The sequence below is a fragment of the Leptosomus discolor genome, chromosome 6, assembly GCF_034619465.1.
Source record: "Leptosomus discolor isolate bLepDis1 chromosome 6, bLepDis1.hap2, whole genome shotgun sequence".
Taxonomy (NCBI): domain Eukaryota; kingdom Metazoa; phylum Chordata; class Aves; order Leptosomiformes; family Leptosomidae; genus Leptosomus; species Leptosomus discolor.
In genome coordinates, this window is record NC_141396.1 from 49,124,800 (window position 1) to 49,145,372 (window position 20,573).

The 20,573-nt window shown below is 39.7% G+C and overlaps 1 protein-coding gene across 1 annotated transcript in view; it reads left to right on the forward strand.

The window, feature by feature from the left end:
* Positions 1 to 1,703: 1,703 nt before the first annotated feature.
* APBB1IP (amyloid beta precursor protein binding family B member 1 interacting protein) overlaps positions 1,704 to 20,573 on the forward strand; it is a 47,475-nt gene continuing 28,605 nt past the window's right edge. The window contains exons 1-6 of the mRNA XM_086466699.1: positions 1,704 to 1,775; positions 4,872 to 4,959; positions 5,770 to 6,059; positions 7,296 to 7,373; positions 10,203 to 10,362; positions 13,842 to 13,963. Coding sequence (XP_086322825.1) covers positions 1,704 to 1,775; positions 4,872 to 4,959; positions 5,770 to 6,059; positions 7,296 to 7,373; positions 10,203 to 10,362; positions 13,842 to 13,963 — 810 coding nt within the window. The remainder of the gene's footprint in view (positions 1,776 to 4,871; positions 4,960 to 5,769; positions 6,060 to 7,295; positions 7,374 to 10,202; positions 10,363 to 13,841; positions 13,964 to 20,573) is intronic.

The following is a 20,573-nucleotide window of genomic DNA, read 5'->3' on the forward strand; positions in this document are numbered from 1 at the left end:
TCTTCCCCTTCAAGCAGCACAGGGTGAAGGGAAATGGGGATTGCGATCAGTTCATAACACTTTGTCTCTGCCACTCCTTCCTCCTCACACTGTTTCCCTGCTCCAGCATGGGGGTCCTGCCATGGGAGGGAGACAGTCCTTCATGAACTTCTGCAACGTGAGACCTTCCCACAGGCTGCAGTTCTTCAAGCACGGCTCCAGCATGGGTCATTTCCACAAGGCACAGTCCTTCAGACACAGACTGCTCCAGTGTGTGTCCCCCACAGGGTCACACGTCCTGCAAGAAACCTGCTTTGTGTGGGCTCCTCTCCACAGACTGCAGTTCCTGCCAGGAGCCTGCTCCAGCGTGGGCACACCATGGCCTGCAACTTCCTTCAGGGCATGTCTACCTGCTCCAGTGTGGGGTCCTCCATGGACTGCAGTGTGGATATCTGCTCCAGCATGGTCCCACCTCCAGGGGAACAACCTGCTTTGCCATGGGCTGCAGGGGAATCTGTGCTTCAGCACCTGGAGCACCTCCTTTCCTCTCCTTTACTAACCTTGGTGTCTGCAGGGCTATTTTTTCTCACTCTTCTACAGCTGCTGCACAGCATTTTTTACTTCTTCTTAAATATGTCATCACAGAGGTGCCACAAGTGTTGCTGATGGACTCAGCTTTGGCCAGCCCCAAGTCTATCTTGGAGCCAGCTGGAACTACTGTCTCTCTCTGACATGGGAGCAGCTCCTGGTGTCTTCTCACGGAAGCCACACCTGCAGCCCGCCCTCTACCAAAACCTTGCCACATAAACCCAATATAGGTGCACACAAACCCAGTGAACCAATAGGACTACTTAGATTTTTAATTTTGACCCTAGTTTGAACCTTAGTTTTATGCAATCAGTACCAGAGTTGTCAATTCCTTGCAGGCTTGACCCTCTTAAGAAAATGATGTTTATAGTTCTTGTCTCTGGCAGTGCTCCATATCAGACACCCTTTTACAGTACTTCTGTCCCCGCAAAGGAATAAATTTGTGAGAAAGAGGAAAAGGATTATTATAGAAGCTCTATCTGCCCAGTATCTCAGCACCACCAGGGTGCGGTTGCTGTCCTTGCACCGGCCCCTCTTGCAACGAGACCCACTATTTACTGTTGTGCACCGTGTACCAATTTTCCTTGCCTTGAGGTTAGGTAAAACTGGAGTTCTGTCAGTGCACTAGTATTTGAAAGAAAATAGGGAGAAATACTGAGACAAAAAGTTGTTCATGTACCTAACCATAACCAGGTTCTGCATTAGACAACACCTAATAAACTCTTGTTGTATTAGTCATCTAAGCCAAAGAAAGCAAGCTTTCAAGATGAAGTGTTCAGGAATTTCTTGACCTCAGACTTTGTTTCCCTCTCCATCTTTCACTAACTACATTTCTTTGATGTTTAAGATACAGCCATGGTTTATTACCTAGTGACTCCCTATGAGATGTAAATAATTCAAGGAGATTGTTGGAGCTCCTAATGAATGTAGAGCCCAAATGTGCATTTAAGCATATACAGGATTGAGATTCTGATCTGTTAGTAGTTATTTCTAAACTATGGATGAAGGTTTTTGCAAGTCATGCGCAGTTGTTTTAAAGTTATATACAAGAATGTTGCATATGCTCTCTTTCTGACGGTTACTGGCTTTGAAATGAACTTGTGATGATTCCTTGTTTGTGGATTTTTTTCTTTCAGATGGAGCAAACATGTGATGATATAGATGAAATGTTCAGCAATTTACTTGGGGAGATGGACATGCTGACCCAGGTAAATGATTCTTTTTTTCCGTCAAGATCAGAAAAATAGTTATTATGTGTTAGAGAAGTGAGTCAACTTTTCTACGTTCTTCATGTACCTCAACTCTGAATAAATAAAAGTCCATTATTTTAAAAAACGTTGAACTAAATTTCTCTGCTTGACATTTAAAACAAGTGGCCTGAAGAATAAGGTAGTAGCAGTGCAGGCTAGAGTGTTAAAGAGAGATAACTGCTTATGAAAGACACTTTCTCCAAAAAAACCCAAGTAAGCAATATGAATTCCTCTGGACTCAGTCCCAAGAAATTGAGAGATTCTTTCAAAACAGGAAGAGTTTGAGTCAGAATCTTCGGGTATGAATGCTTTGCATACATGGATAAATGGGATGTAGCCTCAGTGTCAAATGTAAACTTTAGTAACGAAAGCAACATTTTGAATATATGCCTAAGAGTAATCTCTAGATATGGCAAAATACTAAGTTACAGTTAGGGTGGCGTGCAAGAATTTATAGCGACATTATTGCCAATGCAGAATACACTCTTGAGAGGAAACTATAAAACAGTATGAGCCTATTTCTAAACCTTAAGTCATAAAATACGTAGTGCAAAACCTGATGAAAGGAGAATTTTTATTTCTTAAAAAGCCACACAAAATCAATAGATTTGTTGTATTTTAGTAAATGCATGCTTGACAATATTTAAGCTGTCATCTTGGATTCTGTGTGAGTTTGATTGCTTACAGCCTCTGTTTGGAGGGATCTTTCCTCTTGGTGAATCCCAGTGCTTGCCAAATAAAATGCTGATAATTCTGAGCCACAGAATAGGAATTGTGCTTAAACTGTGTGAAAGCCAAAATTTCACTTGGCATTCTTCACTGTCAAATCACAGTACTTTGCCCCTTGGTAGCCTTTATGCTTTTTAAGGGCTTTTTAGAATCATGTATATTTATTTTTTTATATATATGTATATAAAGAGACAAGACTCTTCTCTCTCTGGCTCATTGGTGCAGTACTGGGTGGGATGGGATTTGTTCCTAAGATGGAGACTGACTCCTCCTTCTCTCTAAAGTGCTGGGGTATCACCTCTTACCTCAGCATTGTATGGGAGAAGGATACAGGCATGTCTGAAAGCCTGAAGACTTTCGATTAATAGACTTGCATCTCTTAATTCCTTGAGACTCTTAATTTCTGAAATGAGTCTGTAGGTAGTTTTTCACCCATTTTCACCAATCTCACAAATTTCACCAATAAAGCAAGTGTAAATGATAGAAGCACACAGAGATGCCTTCACATTGCATAACAAGGCTGAAAAATAAATGCAAGTTCAGAATTGGGCTTTTCTGCTATTTCTTAATTTTAAACCTTTTTTTAGCATTTTGATTGTTTTCTCTTTAATTTCCCTTTGCATGTACTTTTTTTTTTTCCTTCACTTCTATGGCCATTGTGAGATGTTATGACTTCTTGTTAGGTTAGTAATAAAAGTATTTCCTTTGTGCTCTTACAGTCTGTTTCATCAATCCATTTTGTCCCTTCCTTTTGCCTCCCCCCCCTCCCCCCTTGGGCACTGTAAAACTATCTCATGTGCTTCATTTCTCCCTCTTCCCCTGTTTATACCGTGTCTATTTTTTGAGAGTGAGTATTAACACACAAACAGTGTTTAAAGTTATCACTGCTTTGGTTTCCAGCTCTGTATAACTTCAGAAGAAACCAACATGTCCTGGGTGGGAAATAGGTGAAAAGAGCTGCCAAGAAAAATATTTGCATTAATTTTCATGGAAGACACCCATCAGTTTCAGGCAACTCTAAGTGTAAATGCCTCTGGTACAAATTAAGTATGAGCAGCAGTAGACAAACATCTTACAGGGATGTATGAACAACGGTATGGCTTGTAGGATTTATGAAGTAATCCTTCCATTCTGTGCAGCATTGGTAAGACCTCAACAGGGAAACTGTGTCCAGCATTGGCATTCCATTTTGAGAAGGAGGGTCCACTGGAGAAAATCCAGAGAAAAGCAATGGGAATGATGAGAAGGAAAAGAAACATGACCTATAAGAAAAAATTGCATGAGGCTCTTTAGTCTAGAGGAGTCTGATAACAATCCTCATGTCCGCAGAGAGTAGGACAGCAGGGAATGGTCTTCAGCTGCAGCAAAGAAAGTTTAGGATGAGCATCAAAAGAAAGGCTTGATGGCAGGAGTAATGATCTCTGTAGTGAAGCAGTGTCACGGATTGCCAGAGGTGATGATGGAATTTATCTAATAGGAAGCTTTTAAAATCAGGTTAAGTATACATTTTTCAGGTATGACCCAGGTATAACTGACCTGCCTTGGGACAGGTGCATGGTCTAGACACGCCCTTGAAATTCCTTCCAGTCTTGTCTACGGTGTTTGCTTGTTAGAGCTATCACCTTCCTCACTGTGGAAGGGAGAATGTATCTTTTTCTATCTCCACTGTATGCACTTTTCTTAACTTGTGAACCACTGGTTCACTGCCTGCTTTCTAAACAGCAAGCCAAAACTAGGAATTCTCACTGCAGGTTTGCAGTTTACGTTACAAACAGCAGCATGTTTTGTTATTTGTTGTGTTTGGGTTTTGGGTTTTTTTGCAAACAGCATGAGAAAGCAACAGCTAGGTTACATTTATTGAATAAAGCACTCTGGAGCAAATGGCACTCTGGAGCTCAAATATGGACACAGCTAAACTCTTTCAACACCCACCCCTGCCCCCCTTCAAAAAACCCACCAAAACCTAAAAATCAGTCAGTCTTTATCCACTGTCTCTATTAGCAGAGGCTAGGGCTGTTTCTCTTCCTCACATCAAGCCTGGGTGTTGCCTGACAAGAGTTGCAGTTGGCATGGGTCAATATTGTATTGAGAACCATGCAAGCCATTAAACGCTTGGCATGGTTGTGAGGCAGTGCTTGACCCTTTATCCTGGCCCTAAATAGTTTACCAGTCTAGGCATAATCGCAGAAACTAGTGTGTGTCATTCAGTTCCTTGAAGAAGAATTGATTTCATTAGACAAATTCAGGTAATTGATTTACAAATGTTAATGTCTGTAATAGTAATTATGTCATCAGGTAACTGTTTTATTTCTTTTACCTTAACAGAGTTTAGGAGTGGAGACTGTACAACCTCCATCCCCCAAAGTGTCCAACAATGAATTTAGCTTTACAGTTGGTTTTAAAGATTTAAATGGTAAGTAGCCGAATGGACTCCTCCATGCTTTTTATGCTTATTAAAATACTTCACAGCAACAAATGAGAAGAAAAACTTCAAACACCCTTGATCAAAAAAACAAACAAACAAACAAAAAACCCAACACAACAACAAAACCAAACCAAAGAAACCTGTTTTGCTGGAGGGGGAGGTATATTTGTGTGTCTCAATTTAGGAAACTTCGAATGGGGCAAATTTTTTTAAAGGGACATTGCTCAGTCTTACATAGGAGTCAGAATTTTTAACACAATTACTGATGTGCTACAAATTGTAACATACAATTTCTTGTGTTCTAGAACTCTCTGACTCTGCTTCATGTTAATTTTAGAGTAGTAATATATGAAGATATTCTTGACCTAGGCCTGTTACACAGTTTGTTGTGTGCTATACAAAAACTTGCTAAGCATTTAAGTATGTTCTTAACTTAAGTAGATAATCTAAAGGGAGCTAATGGAATTTCTTTCATCCACTTCACTAAGCGTGTGCCAAGAAACTTTACTGGATCAGGGCCAGGTTTTGTGACATCATAAGAGCTGAGACTGTATCAGTGAAAGTGAAGCTTCCTGTCCTGTTTAATTTGTATTTGTAGAGTTCCTTGTACTTTGAACTTCAGTGTGACTAGCTTAATGGCTACTCCTGAAATTCTTGAACCCATTTAAAATGTTGTTTCCTTTCCTATAACCCTTATATCTTACAGTAACTGTGCCTTCTGCAATTTAATGTCCACTGATGCAGAAACGTAGTGTTTTGCATTGCACTCTCTGACACATTTTGTGGTTTTCTTTACAGAATCCCTAAGTGCCCTAGAGGACAAAGACCTGGATGCTTTAATGGCTGATCTTGTAGCAGACATAAATGATGTTGAACAGAGAACTTTACAAGCCCAGAAAACTTCTGGCAACCAGCAAAGTACAGTCACTCAGCCTTCTACAGGCTTGGGTAGTGATATTTATTCTAAATCAAGTCCCTATGTTACCATTACTGGACAGTTTGGGGATGACTTGCCGCCTCCACCTCCAGACCCTGATTTAGACCTTCCACCACCACCACCACCTCCTCCTCCTGAGCCACTCACCCAGGTAAGCTTGGGTGGAATCTTGTTCTAAGCATTCAATAGTTCTTGTAAATTTGCAAGTGGTATTTGTCATTGGAACAACAGTGGATATCCCAGGTAGAAACATCTTGGGAAGCTTCTGCCATGATGAAACATGCATGAACTGTGGAGTAAGAGTTATTGTGGGCTCAGAAGTTTCTTCCTGTTCTTTGACCTATTGCCTATTCCTTTACCTTTCTAATCCTCATTTTGATAGCTCAAGACAGGCATAAATCATTGCAAATAGTTTACTGTAACAGAAAACGTGTGAATGATAGAGGTAATAACCATTTAAAATTAATACAGAAAGAACTGATTTCAAATTAGTATTTACTGTCTTGGTTAGCATTTGCTTTGACATGACATTTCTGCTCAGTTGACATTTCTGCTCAGTAGAATGAAGTGCAGCTGTAAATGGAATGCATTTTGTTTCATCGAAGTTCATGTCCCTGTTAGCCAGGATTCTTGATATGTGATTCTTGAGCCATTCAAGGCTGATGTTTTGTTTAACACTTACGGTTGTCTGTAGTCAAATAATAATAGTGTTAATTATTCCCAATGCACTTGTGATACTAAGACTTTATTCTCTAACCTTTAAGCATGCCAAAATTAAGTACAACCTTTCTTTCAGGGAAGCATAGATCTATCTGTTAAGTTTCCATCAACTCTGACATTTCTTTTTAAAACTGTCCTTAAGCTAAATAAGGCTTCTACATTTTCTATGACATTATCTGGATGACTTTTGTGTGCTTCTGTTTGAACATCCAGAAGATGCAAGCCAAGTTTTCAGTGAGATCCTAAAACCTCTAATTCTTTTAACTCTATGGAAAGGCGAGTTTTCTTCCAAGTGGCTGCATCCACAGTGCTGTTTCTTTCAGGCTATATCTTCCTTCACCTTCTCTTTTGTATCAGCTGTAACCCATATGGAAACAGAAGAGTTCAGTTTTCAGGCATAGCTGTAGCATTTAAGGAAGAAATCATGTAAGAGCTGTATGACTGGGCAACAAAAGGAAGCGCTGGACTTGTAAATCGAAGCTTTGGCTAGAGGATATTAGCTCAAGGAAAGCTGAGGGTTCCCTGTAACTATGATTTCCCATGATAGGCCTTATGTTCTGCATATAAATAACAGGAAAGAGCTCTTTTCAAGTGAACATGAATTGCTGGCCTTAATTAACAAGAAGTATACCAAATGTCTTCTGTTTTTAATCTTGTGTCTTTTCAGGCAGAACAAGAGGCACAGGCTAAAGCTGACAAGATTAAACTTGCATTGGAGAAACTGAAGGAAGCCAAAGTTAAAAAGGTGAACCTTAAAATAGTGAAATGCTTATCATAAGAGCTACCAACTAAGTATCTATTATCATTCTTCTCAATACTTGCTAAAATCACTAGGTTTTTTTCATATTTTGTCTGTAAGTTGAGACATCTAAAGGTATTCTGTGGACCTGTCTTGTCATCTGCCTGAAGAGAAGTCTCTGAGAGAATGCTACCTCTGAGGGACTTATTTTTAAGAAGACTTGGAAGGCTCTGCCTCTTTTTTTTTTTTCTTTTTTTTTTTTTTTCTCCCCAATGCTGAGGCAAAGCCCGTTGTGCTGGTAGGTCACTTCAGAGAAAGTGGAATGTATATACTTATGCTGTGCTGATCCCAGAAGTATTAAACTTTTCTTCTACAGTGGATGTGAATTCATCCCAGTTAAATTAATGAGGGTCTTCTTGCTAAATCTTTTCACAGAAGTGTAGTAATGTACAAGGATAATAGAAATTATTTTAGACCAACAAATTAGAAAGCTTCCAGCCATTGTCTGCACAGTGCTGCAATGTGTCATGTAATTATGCCCACTCATCCTAAGCTAGCATTCCAGCTGAACTCAACAGAAGCAGCAGATTTCCAGATGTACTCAACAGCAGCTGAAAAAAGGATGTGAAGGAAAAACAGTCGTGACCTTTCAGTCTTCCTCAAATGGGAGAGGTGAGGTGCTGGAGATCAGAGCCCACAGGGCTTCCAAGAAGACTTGAAGCTTCCAATAAATTTGGGGGTGTCCAGACGTGAGATGGTTCTCCCAGAACACTTTATGTTCATGTACAAATACTACTTCTGAGAGAATGTGTTGGGAGGATTTCACCAATGCTGTCTTTGGAAGGCTCTATAACTAAACTTAGGACTGCTCATTGGTCACCCTCTTTTCCTTGCAATATTAGCAATTCTCCTTTGGGAGGAAACATTTATTTTGAAGACTTTTTTTTTTTTTTTTCCCCACCCGAATATTTGGAGCCATAGAGTAGAAGTAAGGCCTAATCTTCTTGTGGCTGTGTCACTGTGATGAAATTACTGTGTCATTTTTGAATTCTAAATTGAATAAAGAATTCTCAAGAAAACTGGTCTTCTCTCTTTTACTAAAAGCAGAGGGCAGAAGCCAGGGAGGATGGTGAAAAGCAAGCTCACAGCCCTGGACTTCAGGAAAGCAGACTTTGACTTCTTCAAAGATCTGCTTGGAAGAATCCCATGGAATAAGGCCCTGGAGGGTAGAAGGGCCCAGGAAAGGTGGTTAATATTCAAGGATCACCTCATCCAAACTCAAGGGAGTTCCATCCCAATGAATGAAGGGCCACAGCATCTCTCATATTAGGAAAGGCTGAGACAGCTGGGACTGCATAGCCTAGAGAAGGGAAGGCCCAGGGGGATCTTGTCAATATATAGAAATAACTGAAGGGAAGGTGCAAAGAGCATGGAGCCAGGCTCTTTTCAGTGGTGCCCGGTGACAGGACTAGAGGCAATGGGCACAAACTGAAACACCAGAGATTCTATATGAACATCAGGAACAGTTTTTCACTGTCAGGGTGACCAAGCACTGGCACAGGTTTCCCAGAGAGGTTGTGGAGTCCCCCTCCTTGGAGATATTCAAAAGCCATCTGGACAGCATCCTGGACAACAGGCTTTAGGTGACCCTTCTTGAGCAGGTGGTTTGACCAGAGGGCCACCAGAGGTGTCTTCCAGTCTCAACCATTCTGTGATTCTGTGAATATGGGAGCTGCATGCATGTTTCTGAGCAGTCAGCTATAACCAGACAAAAATAAGCTTTTTTCCTCAGACACGTTGTAGATTGTGCATGTACAACATTTCTTTTTCTGTAAGATGTGCTATGGCTCGGTTACTTATTTTAGAGAAGAAGATAGTTACAAGGGTTGGAATCAAAGCAAGTTTACTTTTTTTTTTTTTCTTTTACATTTGCTTTTACTTTTCAGAGATAGTGTAGATTTTCTCTGGGGGATCATCACTCTCTGCTTCTACATGATCTTTTAACAGATTGTGTCAGTAGTACCAAAGCTTCTTATGCACACATTTTGAAATAAGGAGCTATTTAAACAAGACTATGTGGAGAAGTCCTCCTAACTCACTGGTTTAGTTCAGTTTCCATGTACAGATCCTGTAGACAATTTTTCTTTTGTTTTCAGTACTAATGGAGCATTTTAAGTAATTTCCTTATAATGTATTTGCAGTTCTTTATCACATGTTATGTACTTCAGCATTTTCCTGCATTGTTCCTCTCTGGAAAAAAAGTGCATGCTCTTTCTTGTTTAACAAGTACTTCACAATAATAATGAGTGTCTTAGGTTAATTTGGTGAATATAAGTAACTCATCTGTTTGCTTATTGATGGGTGTTGGACTACTGCCTGTCTTAGTACTGAGTCTGATTTCAGGTTAATCTGTTGGCATGGCAATATTCCATTCTTTTTCTCATTTAAAACTAAACTTTCTGCATTTCTGTCCTGCATTAAGGACACTCTGTCCTTTTGGACTTGATTTCCCTATCAAGCATTTTCCTTAATTACACATCTAGTAGATTTGGAGAAGAGATTAATTCTGCTTTTTCTCCATAGGAGTTTCACCTTTCCTGAAGTCATGCACAGGACAAGGTTCAATTTTCTTTTTTGAGAAAAGGTCTTTACTTTGGTGTCAATATAATGTGAAAGCTTGCAAGCTGTTTTATTCACTCAGCTTACTGTGGGACAGGGTGCCTTTGAATCAGTAATAACCTTCAGCCTTAATCTTTCTTATCTGTGTTAGCAGATTCAGACTAGCCTTTTACTTGCTTCTGAAATTAACTGACTCTTCTGTGACTATGTACTCAGCTTGTTGTCAAGGTGCACATGTACGATAACAGCACAAAGTCACTAATGGTGGATGAGCGTCAGGTGACACGGGATGTTTTAGACAATCTCTTCGAGAAAACCCATTGCGACTGCAACGTTGACTGGTGTCTGTATGAAATGTACCCAGAGCTGCAAATTGGTAAGTGGCGTAGTGACAGAGCATATAACAAATAGATATAGTGCATCCTGTGCTATTGGTAATCTTGAAAAGATAATTAATAACATTTCTTCTACCCATGTGTCCACTGGTGTTGGAACATCGCAGCCTCTGAGCTGAGGGATGCTGCAGGAATGTACTTGGGCTGTTCTTGCTGTAGAAGTGAGTCTTCATTCGTCTGTGCTGTGAGCTGCAGAGAGCTCCTCGCCCACCACCATTTCCATTATTCTGTTTTTCACAAAATGAAGGGGCCATGTGAATATCACTATGTTTGTCAAGGCAGTGACAGACCTAAACGCACCAGCACTCAACTCTTTGAAGAGGATGCAGTGCTGAAGTGCTGTCAGCATGCTGTTACATACTGGCCAAACAAATGTCATTAAACAAGACTGTCTGAGAAGTGTTTCTGTCATTTCTAATGCTTTTCACTTGTGATGGTCATTTTCTTAAGTGTAGTTGTGAACAGGATATTGCTCTCTGACAGGGCTGCAGCTCTGCTGGTGATACCTTATGATTTGGAAAGTAACTAACCTGGCCTTCAGGTCCCTAGGAAACAGTTGTGCAAAACTTGGGTATTGTTTGCTGCAACTTAATGAATTTTGTTCCAAAAGGGCTTTCAAGTATTCTCTAATTGTGAGTTATTTTGGAATCTTTTTACTGTCCAGGCTACAAAGGTATTCATATCAAAAGTAAAAGGAAAATTGCCACAACTTTCTTCCAGGGTCACATTTGACCTAGAGAAATGAGAATTTGTCAAAAGCCTTTAGCATTCTCAGTTTACAGTCTCCTGGCAGAGACGTAAAAATACACAAAGAAAGTTAAATATCAATATTGCACTTTAAAAGACTCGTAGGAATAATCATCCTGCTAAACTAAAACAAAGACATGTAAAAATAGCTGGAAAAGGCCTAGCTGCTTATGACCAAGGAGATATTCATCTGCTTGTAAGAATGGCACAGACATTAACTGCTAATCTGTTCTTTCTACTCCATTGAGATGATACATGAAGCAATGTTGCTGCATTCTTTTGTACCTGCTTATCTTAAGTAAGGAAAAGACTGGAAATGCCATTAGACCCTGGAAATGTCACCAATGTCACTGTGAATAATTTTAGTGTTTTCTTGTCTTGGAAAGTTGGTCCCTCTGGTCTAGTGTGACTTGCACAAACGTGTCTGAGTGTTAGGATGACAGCACATGAACGGATTGTTTTCTGAATCTCCAAAATCATTAAAAAGAATGTGCTTTGTGATTCTTCATAATCTGGAGAGACATTTTGAAAAGTAAAAAAAGTAAAAATGATTTGTGTTACTTTAGTCCCAGCTAATGCTAGGTGCTTTGGTTTAGGATTAGGGTATTGCTACAGTAAGTAATTATTCTCATAATGAACTAAAAGCCAGGACAGAAGAGTAGGAAAGGAAATAAATCAGTAGTTTGTTCAGGAAAAATGAAAAAGTCTATGAACTCCTGATGCAGAGGTCTGTCACCAGGCCCAAATCATCTGGGAATGCAGCCTTTTGGTTTGCAGAAGGGAATTTTGATATGGGTGGAATGGTACATATTCTTTCGTCTGCTTCCAGTGCACAGCAACATGCGGTTAATTTTGTTCAAGATCAAAACAATGTTAGGTGTTCTTTATTCTTGTTAGCATACTTCTTGGTAGTTCTGGATTGCTCTATTACTATCAGCATGCTTAGAAGACAGGCTTTTCTGCACTTACCCTTTCTGCCTGCTTTTCATGTTAGTATTGAAGAGACTAAAATTAGGTTTACTTTAAGAAACGAATCCAAGCAGCAAATATTTCAGGCTGAACTGAAAGTCCAAGCTAGTTTTGTATCAGAAGATCCTTGACAGAGTATCTTCTATATACTGTTATTTTGAAAGATGATCATTGCAAATAAAACAAACTACAACTTTAAATTAATTGCATATTAAATATCACAAATAATCTCAGCAGTGAGATTGTGATATATCACTGGGCTGTACATACTAGCATGTATTTTCCAGTAAAGAGTATTGCCTTATATTAGGCATCCAGATTTGACTTTTTTTGATAACAGTAATTATTAAAAAGACCCTTCTGAGGATGGTAAGATCGTACCTTTTATACAAGAAAAGCCTAGTACTGGAAATGAACAAAAAAAAAGTGTGTGTGCCAAAAATTAGTATTTAACTAGTGTTACAACCTGAGAATTATTTTACAGCTGTACTGGACTATAAGATTCTGTTTACTCTTCAAACTGTTACTTGCGTTTTATATAGTGCTTTGTATTTCCAGTGCATTGCAGAAGTATCAGTTGCTAAATGAAAAGTGTTGTGTTGCTTGTGTTGTTGAAAGTTACTGTGTACATGTGAACTGGCCCTGAAGCTCATCTCATTTTGTGAACTTAATTCACAAAATTTAGTTTTGATGGGACATGCTGAACCCTTGTCAAAAGTAACAAGAAGTGTTAAAGAAAGCCTACAAAATGTGTGCTCTGTTAACTCCTCTTACACTAGGCCAATCTAGAAAGATGTGATCGTCACAGACCACTGACATTGCAGTACAGCTGTTCCCAGGGAACAATTGGAGCTTGGTCAATTCCCTGCCCCAATACTGAACTGGTAGAAAAAGGCAGTTTGGGTCCTTCCAAAATTACCTGTCAAACTATGCTCAATTCCTTTTCCTTCCAAAGGGGGTTTATGTGACTGTTCAGCTGCTTTATACCAGTGAAACTGCAGAAGAAGAGATAGGAGTTACCTAACCTCAGCATACCCTGTGGCTTTCCTGGGTGGAGGATCTGGGTTCAGATCAGCTCAGGAAGGGAGAGAACTGCCGCTAGGTCTCACACATTTCTGGTGAGAGTTTTAACTGCAGAGTTGCTAGGTGAAACAGTGTATCTTCACATCAGTTCTCAGTCTGTCTTCCTATTTTCTCTGTTTTACCATTTCTGTTTTTAAATACTGGTACTTGGAACAAAACATTTTCAACGCATAGAATTCTTCCCACTGACAAAAAGTAATTTTTCATTTGTTCCAATAAGTAAAAAGACAAGGAAATAATTTTTTACTATTTTTTTTTTTTTTCAATTCAGTAGCCGAAGTGGATATATAACCACCCCAGTCATACTGCCAACCTTAAAAAACAAAATCAGAAAGCTGTTGAGAGACATGAGTGTAACCATCTACTCCTAGTGGGTCACTGTTTCCATCCTTTGCAGTCTTTGGGCAACAGCACAGAGGTGCAGGAGGAATCCAGGAGCACGCCAGAGCTACATAAGACGTGTTCTGTAGCTGATTTGCCCTTCCACGTGACACTATTTTCATGTGGTTTTCCTTCCTTCTGTGCAGTGGAAAAGAGTACTGGACTGTCAGCCCTGAGTGAACATCCAATAATGATTACATTCTTACACAGGAATTTCTACAGCCTCAGGAGAGGGGAGAAAGAGTTTGGGTGTCTTACATTACTTTTTCTGTTTCTCCAGAAAGGTTTTTTGAAGACCATGAAAATGTTGTTGAAGTGTTATCAGATTGGACCCGAGACACTGAGAATAAGATTCTGTTTTTGGAAAAAAGTGAAAAATATGCTTTATTTAAAAATCCCCAGGTAAGCTAACATGGTATTTGGATAAGAGTCTAAAATTATTTCATTAGGCTGTATGCTGTCTATTGCATTATTAAGTTGCTTACAGATCTGTCAGTTTGGAATTAGAGAAAGCAAAACTTGTACTTTAAACAACAACAAAAAAGAAGACAAAACCAGAATGTTGAATGCAAGGATTTGAAAATTCATGCTTTCTCTTCTTTTCTGATACTATTTTAAAGTCCTGTCTGCAGTGGTAAAAAATGAAGTGTATAGTTCTCCACTTGTACAAGCTGTGGCTTAGGCACATCTCTCAGAACTGGGGTGAGGTGGCACAGCTGTAAAAACCTGGCCTTTGTCATAACTAGTTTCTCCACTGTTTCTTCTGGTGGAAATCAACATTTCCTTGAAGGCTGTTTTTTGCCATTTGTACGTGAAACATCATAAAGGGTATGCTGGCTACTATAGAGGGTTTATCTGGACTTCGTTTAGACCGGGGAGACGAATTGGATGAACAGTAACTTGTGCATACTAACTTTGTAAAAAGAGGGTCTGCACAATGAGTTGTGTCAAATTATTCAGGATAGATATATACACAAATGATTTAAGTCTTGTCATATGTGGTCAAAACCATATTTACAAACACCCTAGCACATAGTTGATGGATTCTGGGGCACTAGATCTTTTCTCCTTGTCTGTCTGTTAGCTCTCTGAGCATCTGGTTGCTTTGTAAGGGCAGCAACAGAAAAATGAGCAATTCAGCATTGCTGAAAAAATGAGTCAAATAGATGATTTGGCAGCAAATCTCTCCAAGCTGCTCATTAGGAAGCTTTTTTTTTAGAATGAGCCAGTGTTTCAAATAAAACCTGCAGAGAGGAAGTTTCCTTCATTGACATAACAAGTATCCACAGTCAGGGAAAGAAAACTTACCCTGCAGTGTACGTGGATTGATGTTAATTTTTAATATGAAACAGCGCAGCCAAGTTTGGAAGTAAAGCATACATGATGGCTCAAGATGTCATATTTCTAATGCACATAAGCATACCTAACAGCAGAGGTTCGATTGTACGTTTGATTCATACACTAGTAGTGTTATTTGGGCAAGTGACTTAGGGCAAGGCTGTGAACCTCCCATAGGACATAAATCTTTGATGAAGATTCTGGGCATTTTGATTGTGATGAACTTTAGAAATAAACATGACCTAAACCAAAACCAGAATAAGAGTGTAGCTCTGTCCTCCTATCTCAGGACATGTCTGCAGTCCTTCAGCTTCAGCCCCTCTGATAAGCTCTAAAATGAACAGACTAAGGAAGCTGGATCGGTTGCAGCCATCACGCTATTGAAATATTTTGCCAGTAATAAAGTCTAACCATCTGTCAGGCTTAGTAAATTCAAACATTGTGAGACAGGCAAATTAGTACAGTCATATCAGCAGTTTGTCTTTTTGGCAGAAAATAATGGGTATTGTACAGACAGAGCTCACACTAGATAATGAAACGTGGTAAAATACATGATCTGGAGTGTGTCCGTGAAAAGGTAAACCAAGCAGAAACGCTGAGTTGGTGGGGGTCAGGGTGTGTGATTACTTAACAAACTGCTTTCAGAAGTTATGGTGTAACCAACCAATGAGAAACTGAAATCCAGTGCTCTGGTACTGTATTCTCAGTATATTCAGCCTCCTCCTAGCTCAGTCAAGGTTGCTTCGTAAACTCATTTTGTGAGTACAGAAATTGCAGAATGCTTGTTTTGACGCAGCCGGTGCTGGCAATGCAGCAGCAGTTGGATTTCTTGTTGGTCTTATTTGGTGCTCCTTCTGTCGGAGGTTGTTGGCAGAGATCTCACAGTTTTGTAACTTGCAGATTTCTTTCTGGAAAAAGAGAAGCAAATTCAAAAGGTGGTCAGGTGCCTACAATTTATTCTTAGACAAATTAGTGATAAAAAGTTTTGTTACAGAGGTTGGATGCAATTAAATGCTTTAAAAAAACCTTATTATAAAGATGTCCAGATGTATTGCTAAAAGAAGTGGACATCTGGAGAAGGTCTATAATCTGTGCCAATATTCATTGTTTCTTTCTGTGAATTAGTTATATACCTGGTATAGATTAAACAACAAGTAACTAAACATGTTTCATTTTCTAATGAGGAACTGAGGTTTTAAAATACAGAATTTATCCTCTATGTCTGTGCTAGCAACGTGCTGCTCAGCTAATGCCAGTGGCTTTTTTTGAAGATTGTTATTCTTGTCATACAGTACTCTCTAATGTTTTTCTGCACCTTTATTTCTGAAAACAATTTTTTAAAGTACTTGGAATACACTTTAGAAAAAGCATCTGCAAAATCCTCCAGTGTCCCCCTCTTCATGAAGACAGGCATACTTTTGCCCATTCCTCATCGTGATATAATTTACCCCGCAGGGAACTCACAGTAAAAGACTGTTCCATTAATGACATCAGTGACTCATCTATAGAGATGGAGCGTCACAAATCTATGACTAAAGAGTAAAAGAAAAATACGTATTGGTACACGTGCAAATAAAGAAAACCCATAACACAGGAAAGGCAATGCTTTGTCATGCGGTTGAGTGATACTGTGCTTGATTCTTGAAATGAGAGGTTGTCGGGTCTCAACACCTCTTTTCAAAAAGCTCAAAGAAGATTTCTCAGCTGAAAGAGACTCTAAAAAAAAGAAAAATGTAGAAAATGCTTTTGCTTCATTTAAACAGGGTTATTTGTAAGGCGCAGCTGAATCTAAACTCCTGACTCTAAATGTTGGTCACGCTCTTGGGATGCTATTTTGATTTTTGCTTACATGGATTTTGTTTCCTGTGTTTTCTTTTGCTGATACAAGCAGACAGGATAAATTCAACAGTGCAGGTGACACCACATGCATGTGAGGGTTTTTGGGTTTTATTATTTTTGGACAGTATTTGTGAAAATGAATGAAAGTCTGTGCAGCGAGTACTTTATGCTTCTGCTCCCTTGTATGTGAGCCAAAAGCAAGAGCTATACCCTCCAGTGGAGAACCCATACACTGAATTGACATTTTATTTCTTCCAAAAAGCGAGAGTACTGAACAGCATGAGAAGGAGATGGAGTGAGAATTTGTAATGTCTTTCATACCAAGACTGCTATAGTGAGTTTCACACTTGAATATTTATTTTGAAGTCAGTTAAATTGGGCTAGTATCCACCAGATGATATTTTCGTTTTTCCACCACCTTTGAGTCAAGGTTTTTCTTTTGTATCCACTGTTACCCAGTGAGGAAAACATGGGACAAGAGAGCCTGATTATTGAGTATGCTGGCAAATGTGCAGAGAAATAGAAGTGAGAAAAGGGAAGTATTTTTCACTGTATTCCCGCAGTTTAGTAATCTTAATTTCTCTCTCTGTTAGCGTATCTCAGACCACGGTATAGTTTCCAGTTGAAGATACTACTTCAATAAATATTTTTCCTTTTCTGCCCTGGGACTGTAGCACAGAAACAGTCTTTACACATTTGAACCATTTTGCAGGTGACTTTTAATCAGCATATTAAGTGTTTTGCTGTTAGCTGCATCCTAGCTTACGTATGTCTGTCAGTTGTTCCATGTTCCATTGTCTTTGATGATGAAACCATCATCCTCAGGGCATGAAAAATCAGTAGTGCTTTCCTCAAACATTATAAAATCAGTTTAACAGAGTTGAAAATCAATTGAGGGGGGCTTCAAAAGAGCTTTGCATTTAGCTTCGTTTATTTATTTACATTTGTGATCTTCAGAACAATTATAGGTATCTCCTAGTATTTTTAACGTGCATTTTTTTTAGGGGACATGTCATGATACAGGTTGCAGGTATGACCATGTTTTGGTTTATTTTTTTCTGCATGAACTATGCTGCGTTCAGTAGGCAGTTGCAACGGGCAGAAATGGGATGTGTGCTGGCCAATTCTTGTTTCATTCCGGGTGCGCTTTGGATGAGTGTAAACAGGCAGCTCATTGCACAAGGATGTTGGGCATGAGTATGGAGCAGCTGCCTTGTTTGCTGCATGCTGTCTGATCCTTGCTGTTGCAGACTTTGCAGATCTTCTGGAAAAACATTTTCAGTATCTTGAAAGCAAAATACAACCTAAGTAGAAGGGGAAGCAGAGGGATGATGCTGCCTTGAACACCTGTTTTTTTGCTATATACTGACAAGTAGCTGCTGCATTCCAGCTTGGATGGAGCTCTGTATGAAAAAAAGATGACAGGTATGGGAGAGGTGCTGTTTCATTTAGGAAATTCTTTTTTACAAATGCAGAAACATGGAACACTGATCAGAGAGTTTGGCAGTGCAGTAGTTAAGACTAGTGTTTCTACCATGATTAAGTTTGGTTTGCTGACATGCCACCAGAGATGGTTTTTGAAACTGTTGAAAGCACCTTCTGTCTTCCACTGTTTGAGGGTTATACAGTGGAGAGAGATAAGAGCCTGAATTTTTTTACCTCCGTTTCCACACAAAAGGAGATGGCTGTATCCCTAAGTGGAAAGGATGTGTGCATAGACTAGTGTTACTTTACAGTACAAAGCACAAAATTAACTTAAGCTGGCCATAAAATCTTTTCAGGATTTTCTTTTGTGCATATAGAATTTCCTGCTAACGTAAAGCCATAGATGGGTCATCAGCTGGTTTTGCCACTGTCTTGCATAAGCACAGGGGAAAATGCTAATGTAGTGTCTCTTGAGGATGTCATACCTGGCTAGCAGTACATGTCAAAACTGCCACTGTAGCGCTGCATTAGTCTGAGTCAGGCAGAATGGCATGGGGAGAGCAACTGGCTTTGTGTCAGCTCAGCTGGTCTGGGATGTATAGGCAGAGGGAATAATTCAGCAAAAACACTTGACTGCTCATCTCTGCAGCAAATAACCCAAACAGTGCAAACAAAGCAAACTCAATGACAAGGTGTGCCAGCACATTTTGTTTTGTTTGTTAAAATAACCCTTTATGTTTGCTTTCTTATGTTATCAGCCCAAGAGGATGAATCTATCCTCTTAAGTAAGCTCTGCTGTATATCAAAAGACTGACATTGTCTTTTGAACGTAAAAAATAGTTAATTCTGAAATCTGTAGACGTATGCAGAGAGCTGCCCTGTAGCCACATCTTGTCCCATTAATGACCTGACCTCCCAAACCAAACATGCGTTTCCCAGTGGAGCCCTCAGACAGGAAAGAGCTTGCCTTTTATCATGACCTTTGACTACTGGACTTGGAATGACCTCTTGTGGACACATATGGTTTGCCTCCTATAGGATGAATGCTTCTGATCAAAAATAGACCACACAATGATAAAACAAGTACAGTGTACAGTCTGCTCCCCAGGTTTTTAACCACTGACAAATAATAAGTGTCATGTACTTCCAGATTTCAGGGCAGAGACATAAAGGAGATAATCAATAATAAATGAAATGTGTGTTGACAGGTGAAAGCTGACAGTGTACGTCTGTGTAACATTGGTTTAGGTGACAGAGCCCTGTTTCCCTAATGAAAAAGCTGCGTTGTTAAGAGATCCAGCATGGATATCATTACAAACTTTCTGGTTTTACCGTTGATTATGTCAGTACAGGGTGGTCTGTGTTTCTGCTCAATAAATGCCAGATGCCTGACTGTGAATCGGTTGTAATCGGAGCTTTGTTTTCTTATTATCAGTGCACTGAAGGCTGACTGAGCCAGATGAATGCTTTCCCCACCGGTAGTAAAGCTGATGAGCCAAGCCTTGTTGAAACAGTGATAAGGTGTACTTACCTTGATAAATCTTCATTGTGTATTTTAGGGCTTGTACTCTGTCTTTGTAATGATCTATAGAAGAAGAAGGCTTACAGCTTGCATGTCCCTCTGCTTTCCAAATCCATCCCAAAGTCGGGAGGCCCAACCCAGCCTAACAGGCCCTCTGAGGTTTCTCTAGATACTTTCATCAATTTAAAAGTGTGTGTGCCAACATCAAGCCAGCAGTGCTGTGATAGTGTTCTCTGTCAAGAAGAGCTGTTGCATGTGTACAGAGGACTTGGCTGCAGCTGCTCCTAACAGTTGGGTTGTTTTCTGGTGGGATGAGTGGAGCAGTGTCACCCAGTCAGACCTGTGGTTTTGAACTGCATAGGCAGGCATTGCTATATGGTTTGTGCTGAGAACATACTTTTAAGCGGGTTTTGTTTTGAGCTGGTTTGGGGTTTTTTCACTATGAATACTGTCTTCAGATGTAGTCACGAAGCTGTGGTCCTTAGTGTTTGCTTACCTTCATCCATGGACTAAAAATGTGCCCAGGCAGTCTGGAGCCAGCTGTATGCTGCTGTATATCCTAGAGAAGAACATTGCTGTATTTCTGAGGATTACCATCTGTTGTATTGAATGTTCAACTTTCTTTTCTTATGTTCATACCACAGATATGGCATCAGGCCAAATTGCAGGTGGCTGTGTTCCTTGCCTGACTTAATGTGAACTTTTAAGAAAGCAGTTTTTAAAGAACTGGTTTTGAGATCATCCACACCTCTTCCCCTTCCTCTCCTGGTGCCCCTCCAAAAACCGCCTGCTATGAGGCTTGTGTTCTGGCAGACAGCTGTTCGCAGCACTGCTTGAAAAAGAAGATGTGGTTGTGTGGAAGAGCAAGGTCTAACTTCAGATAAACCT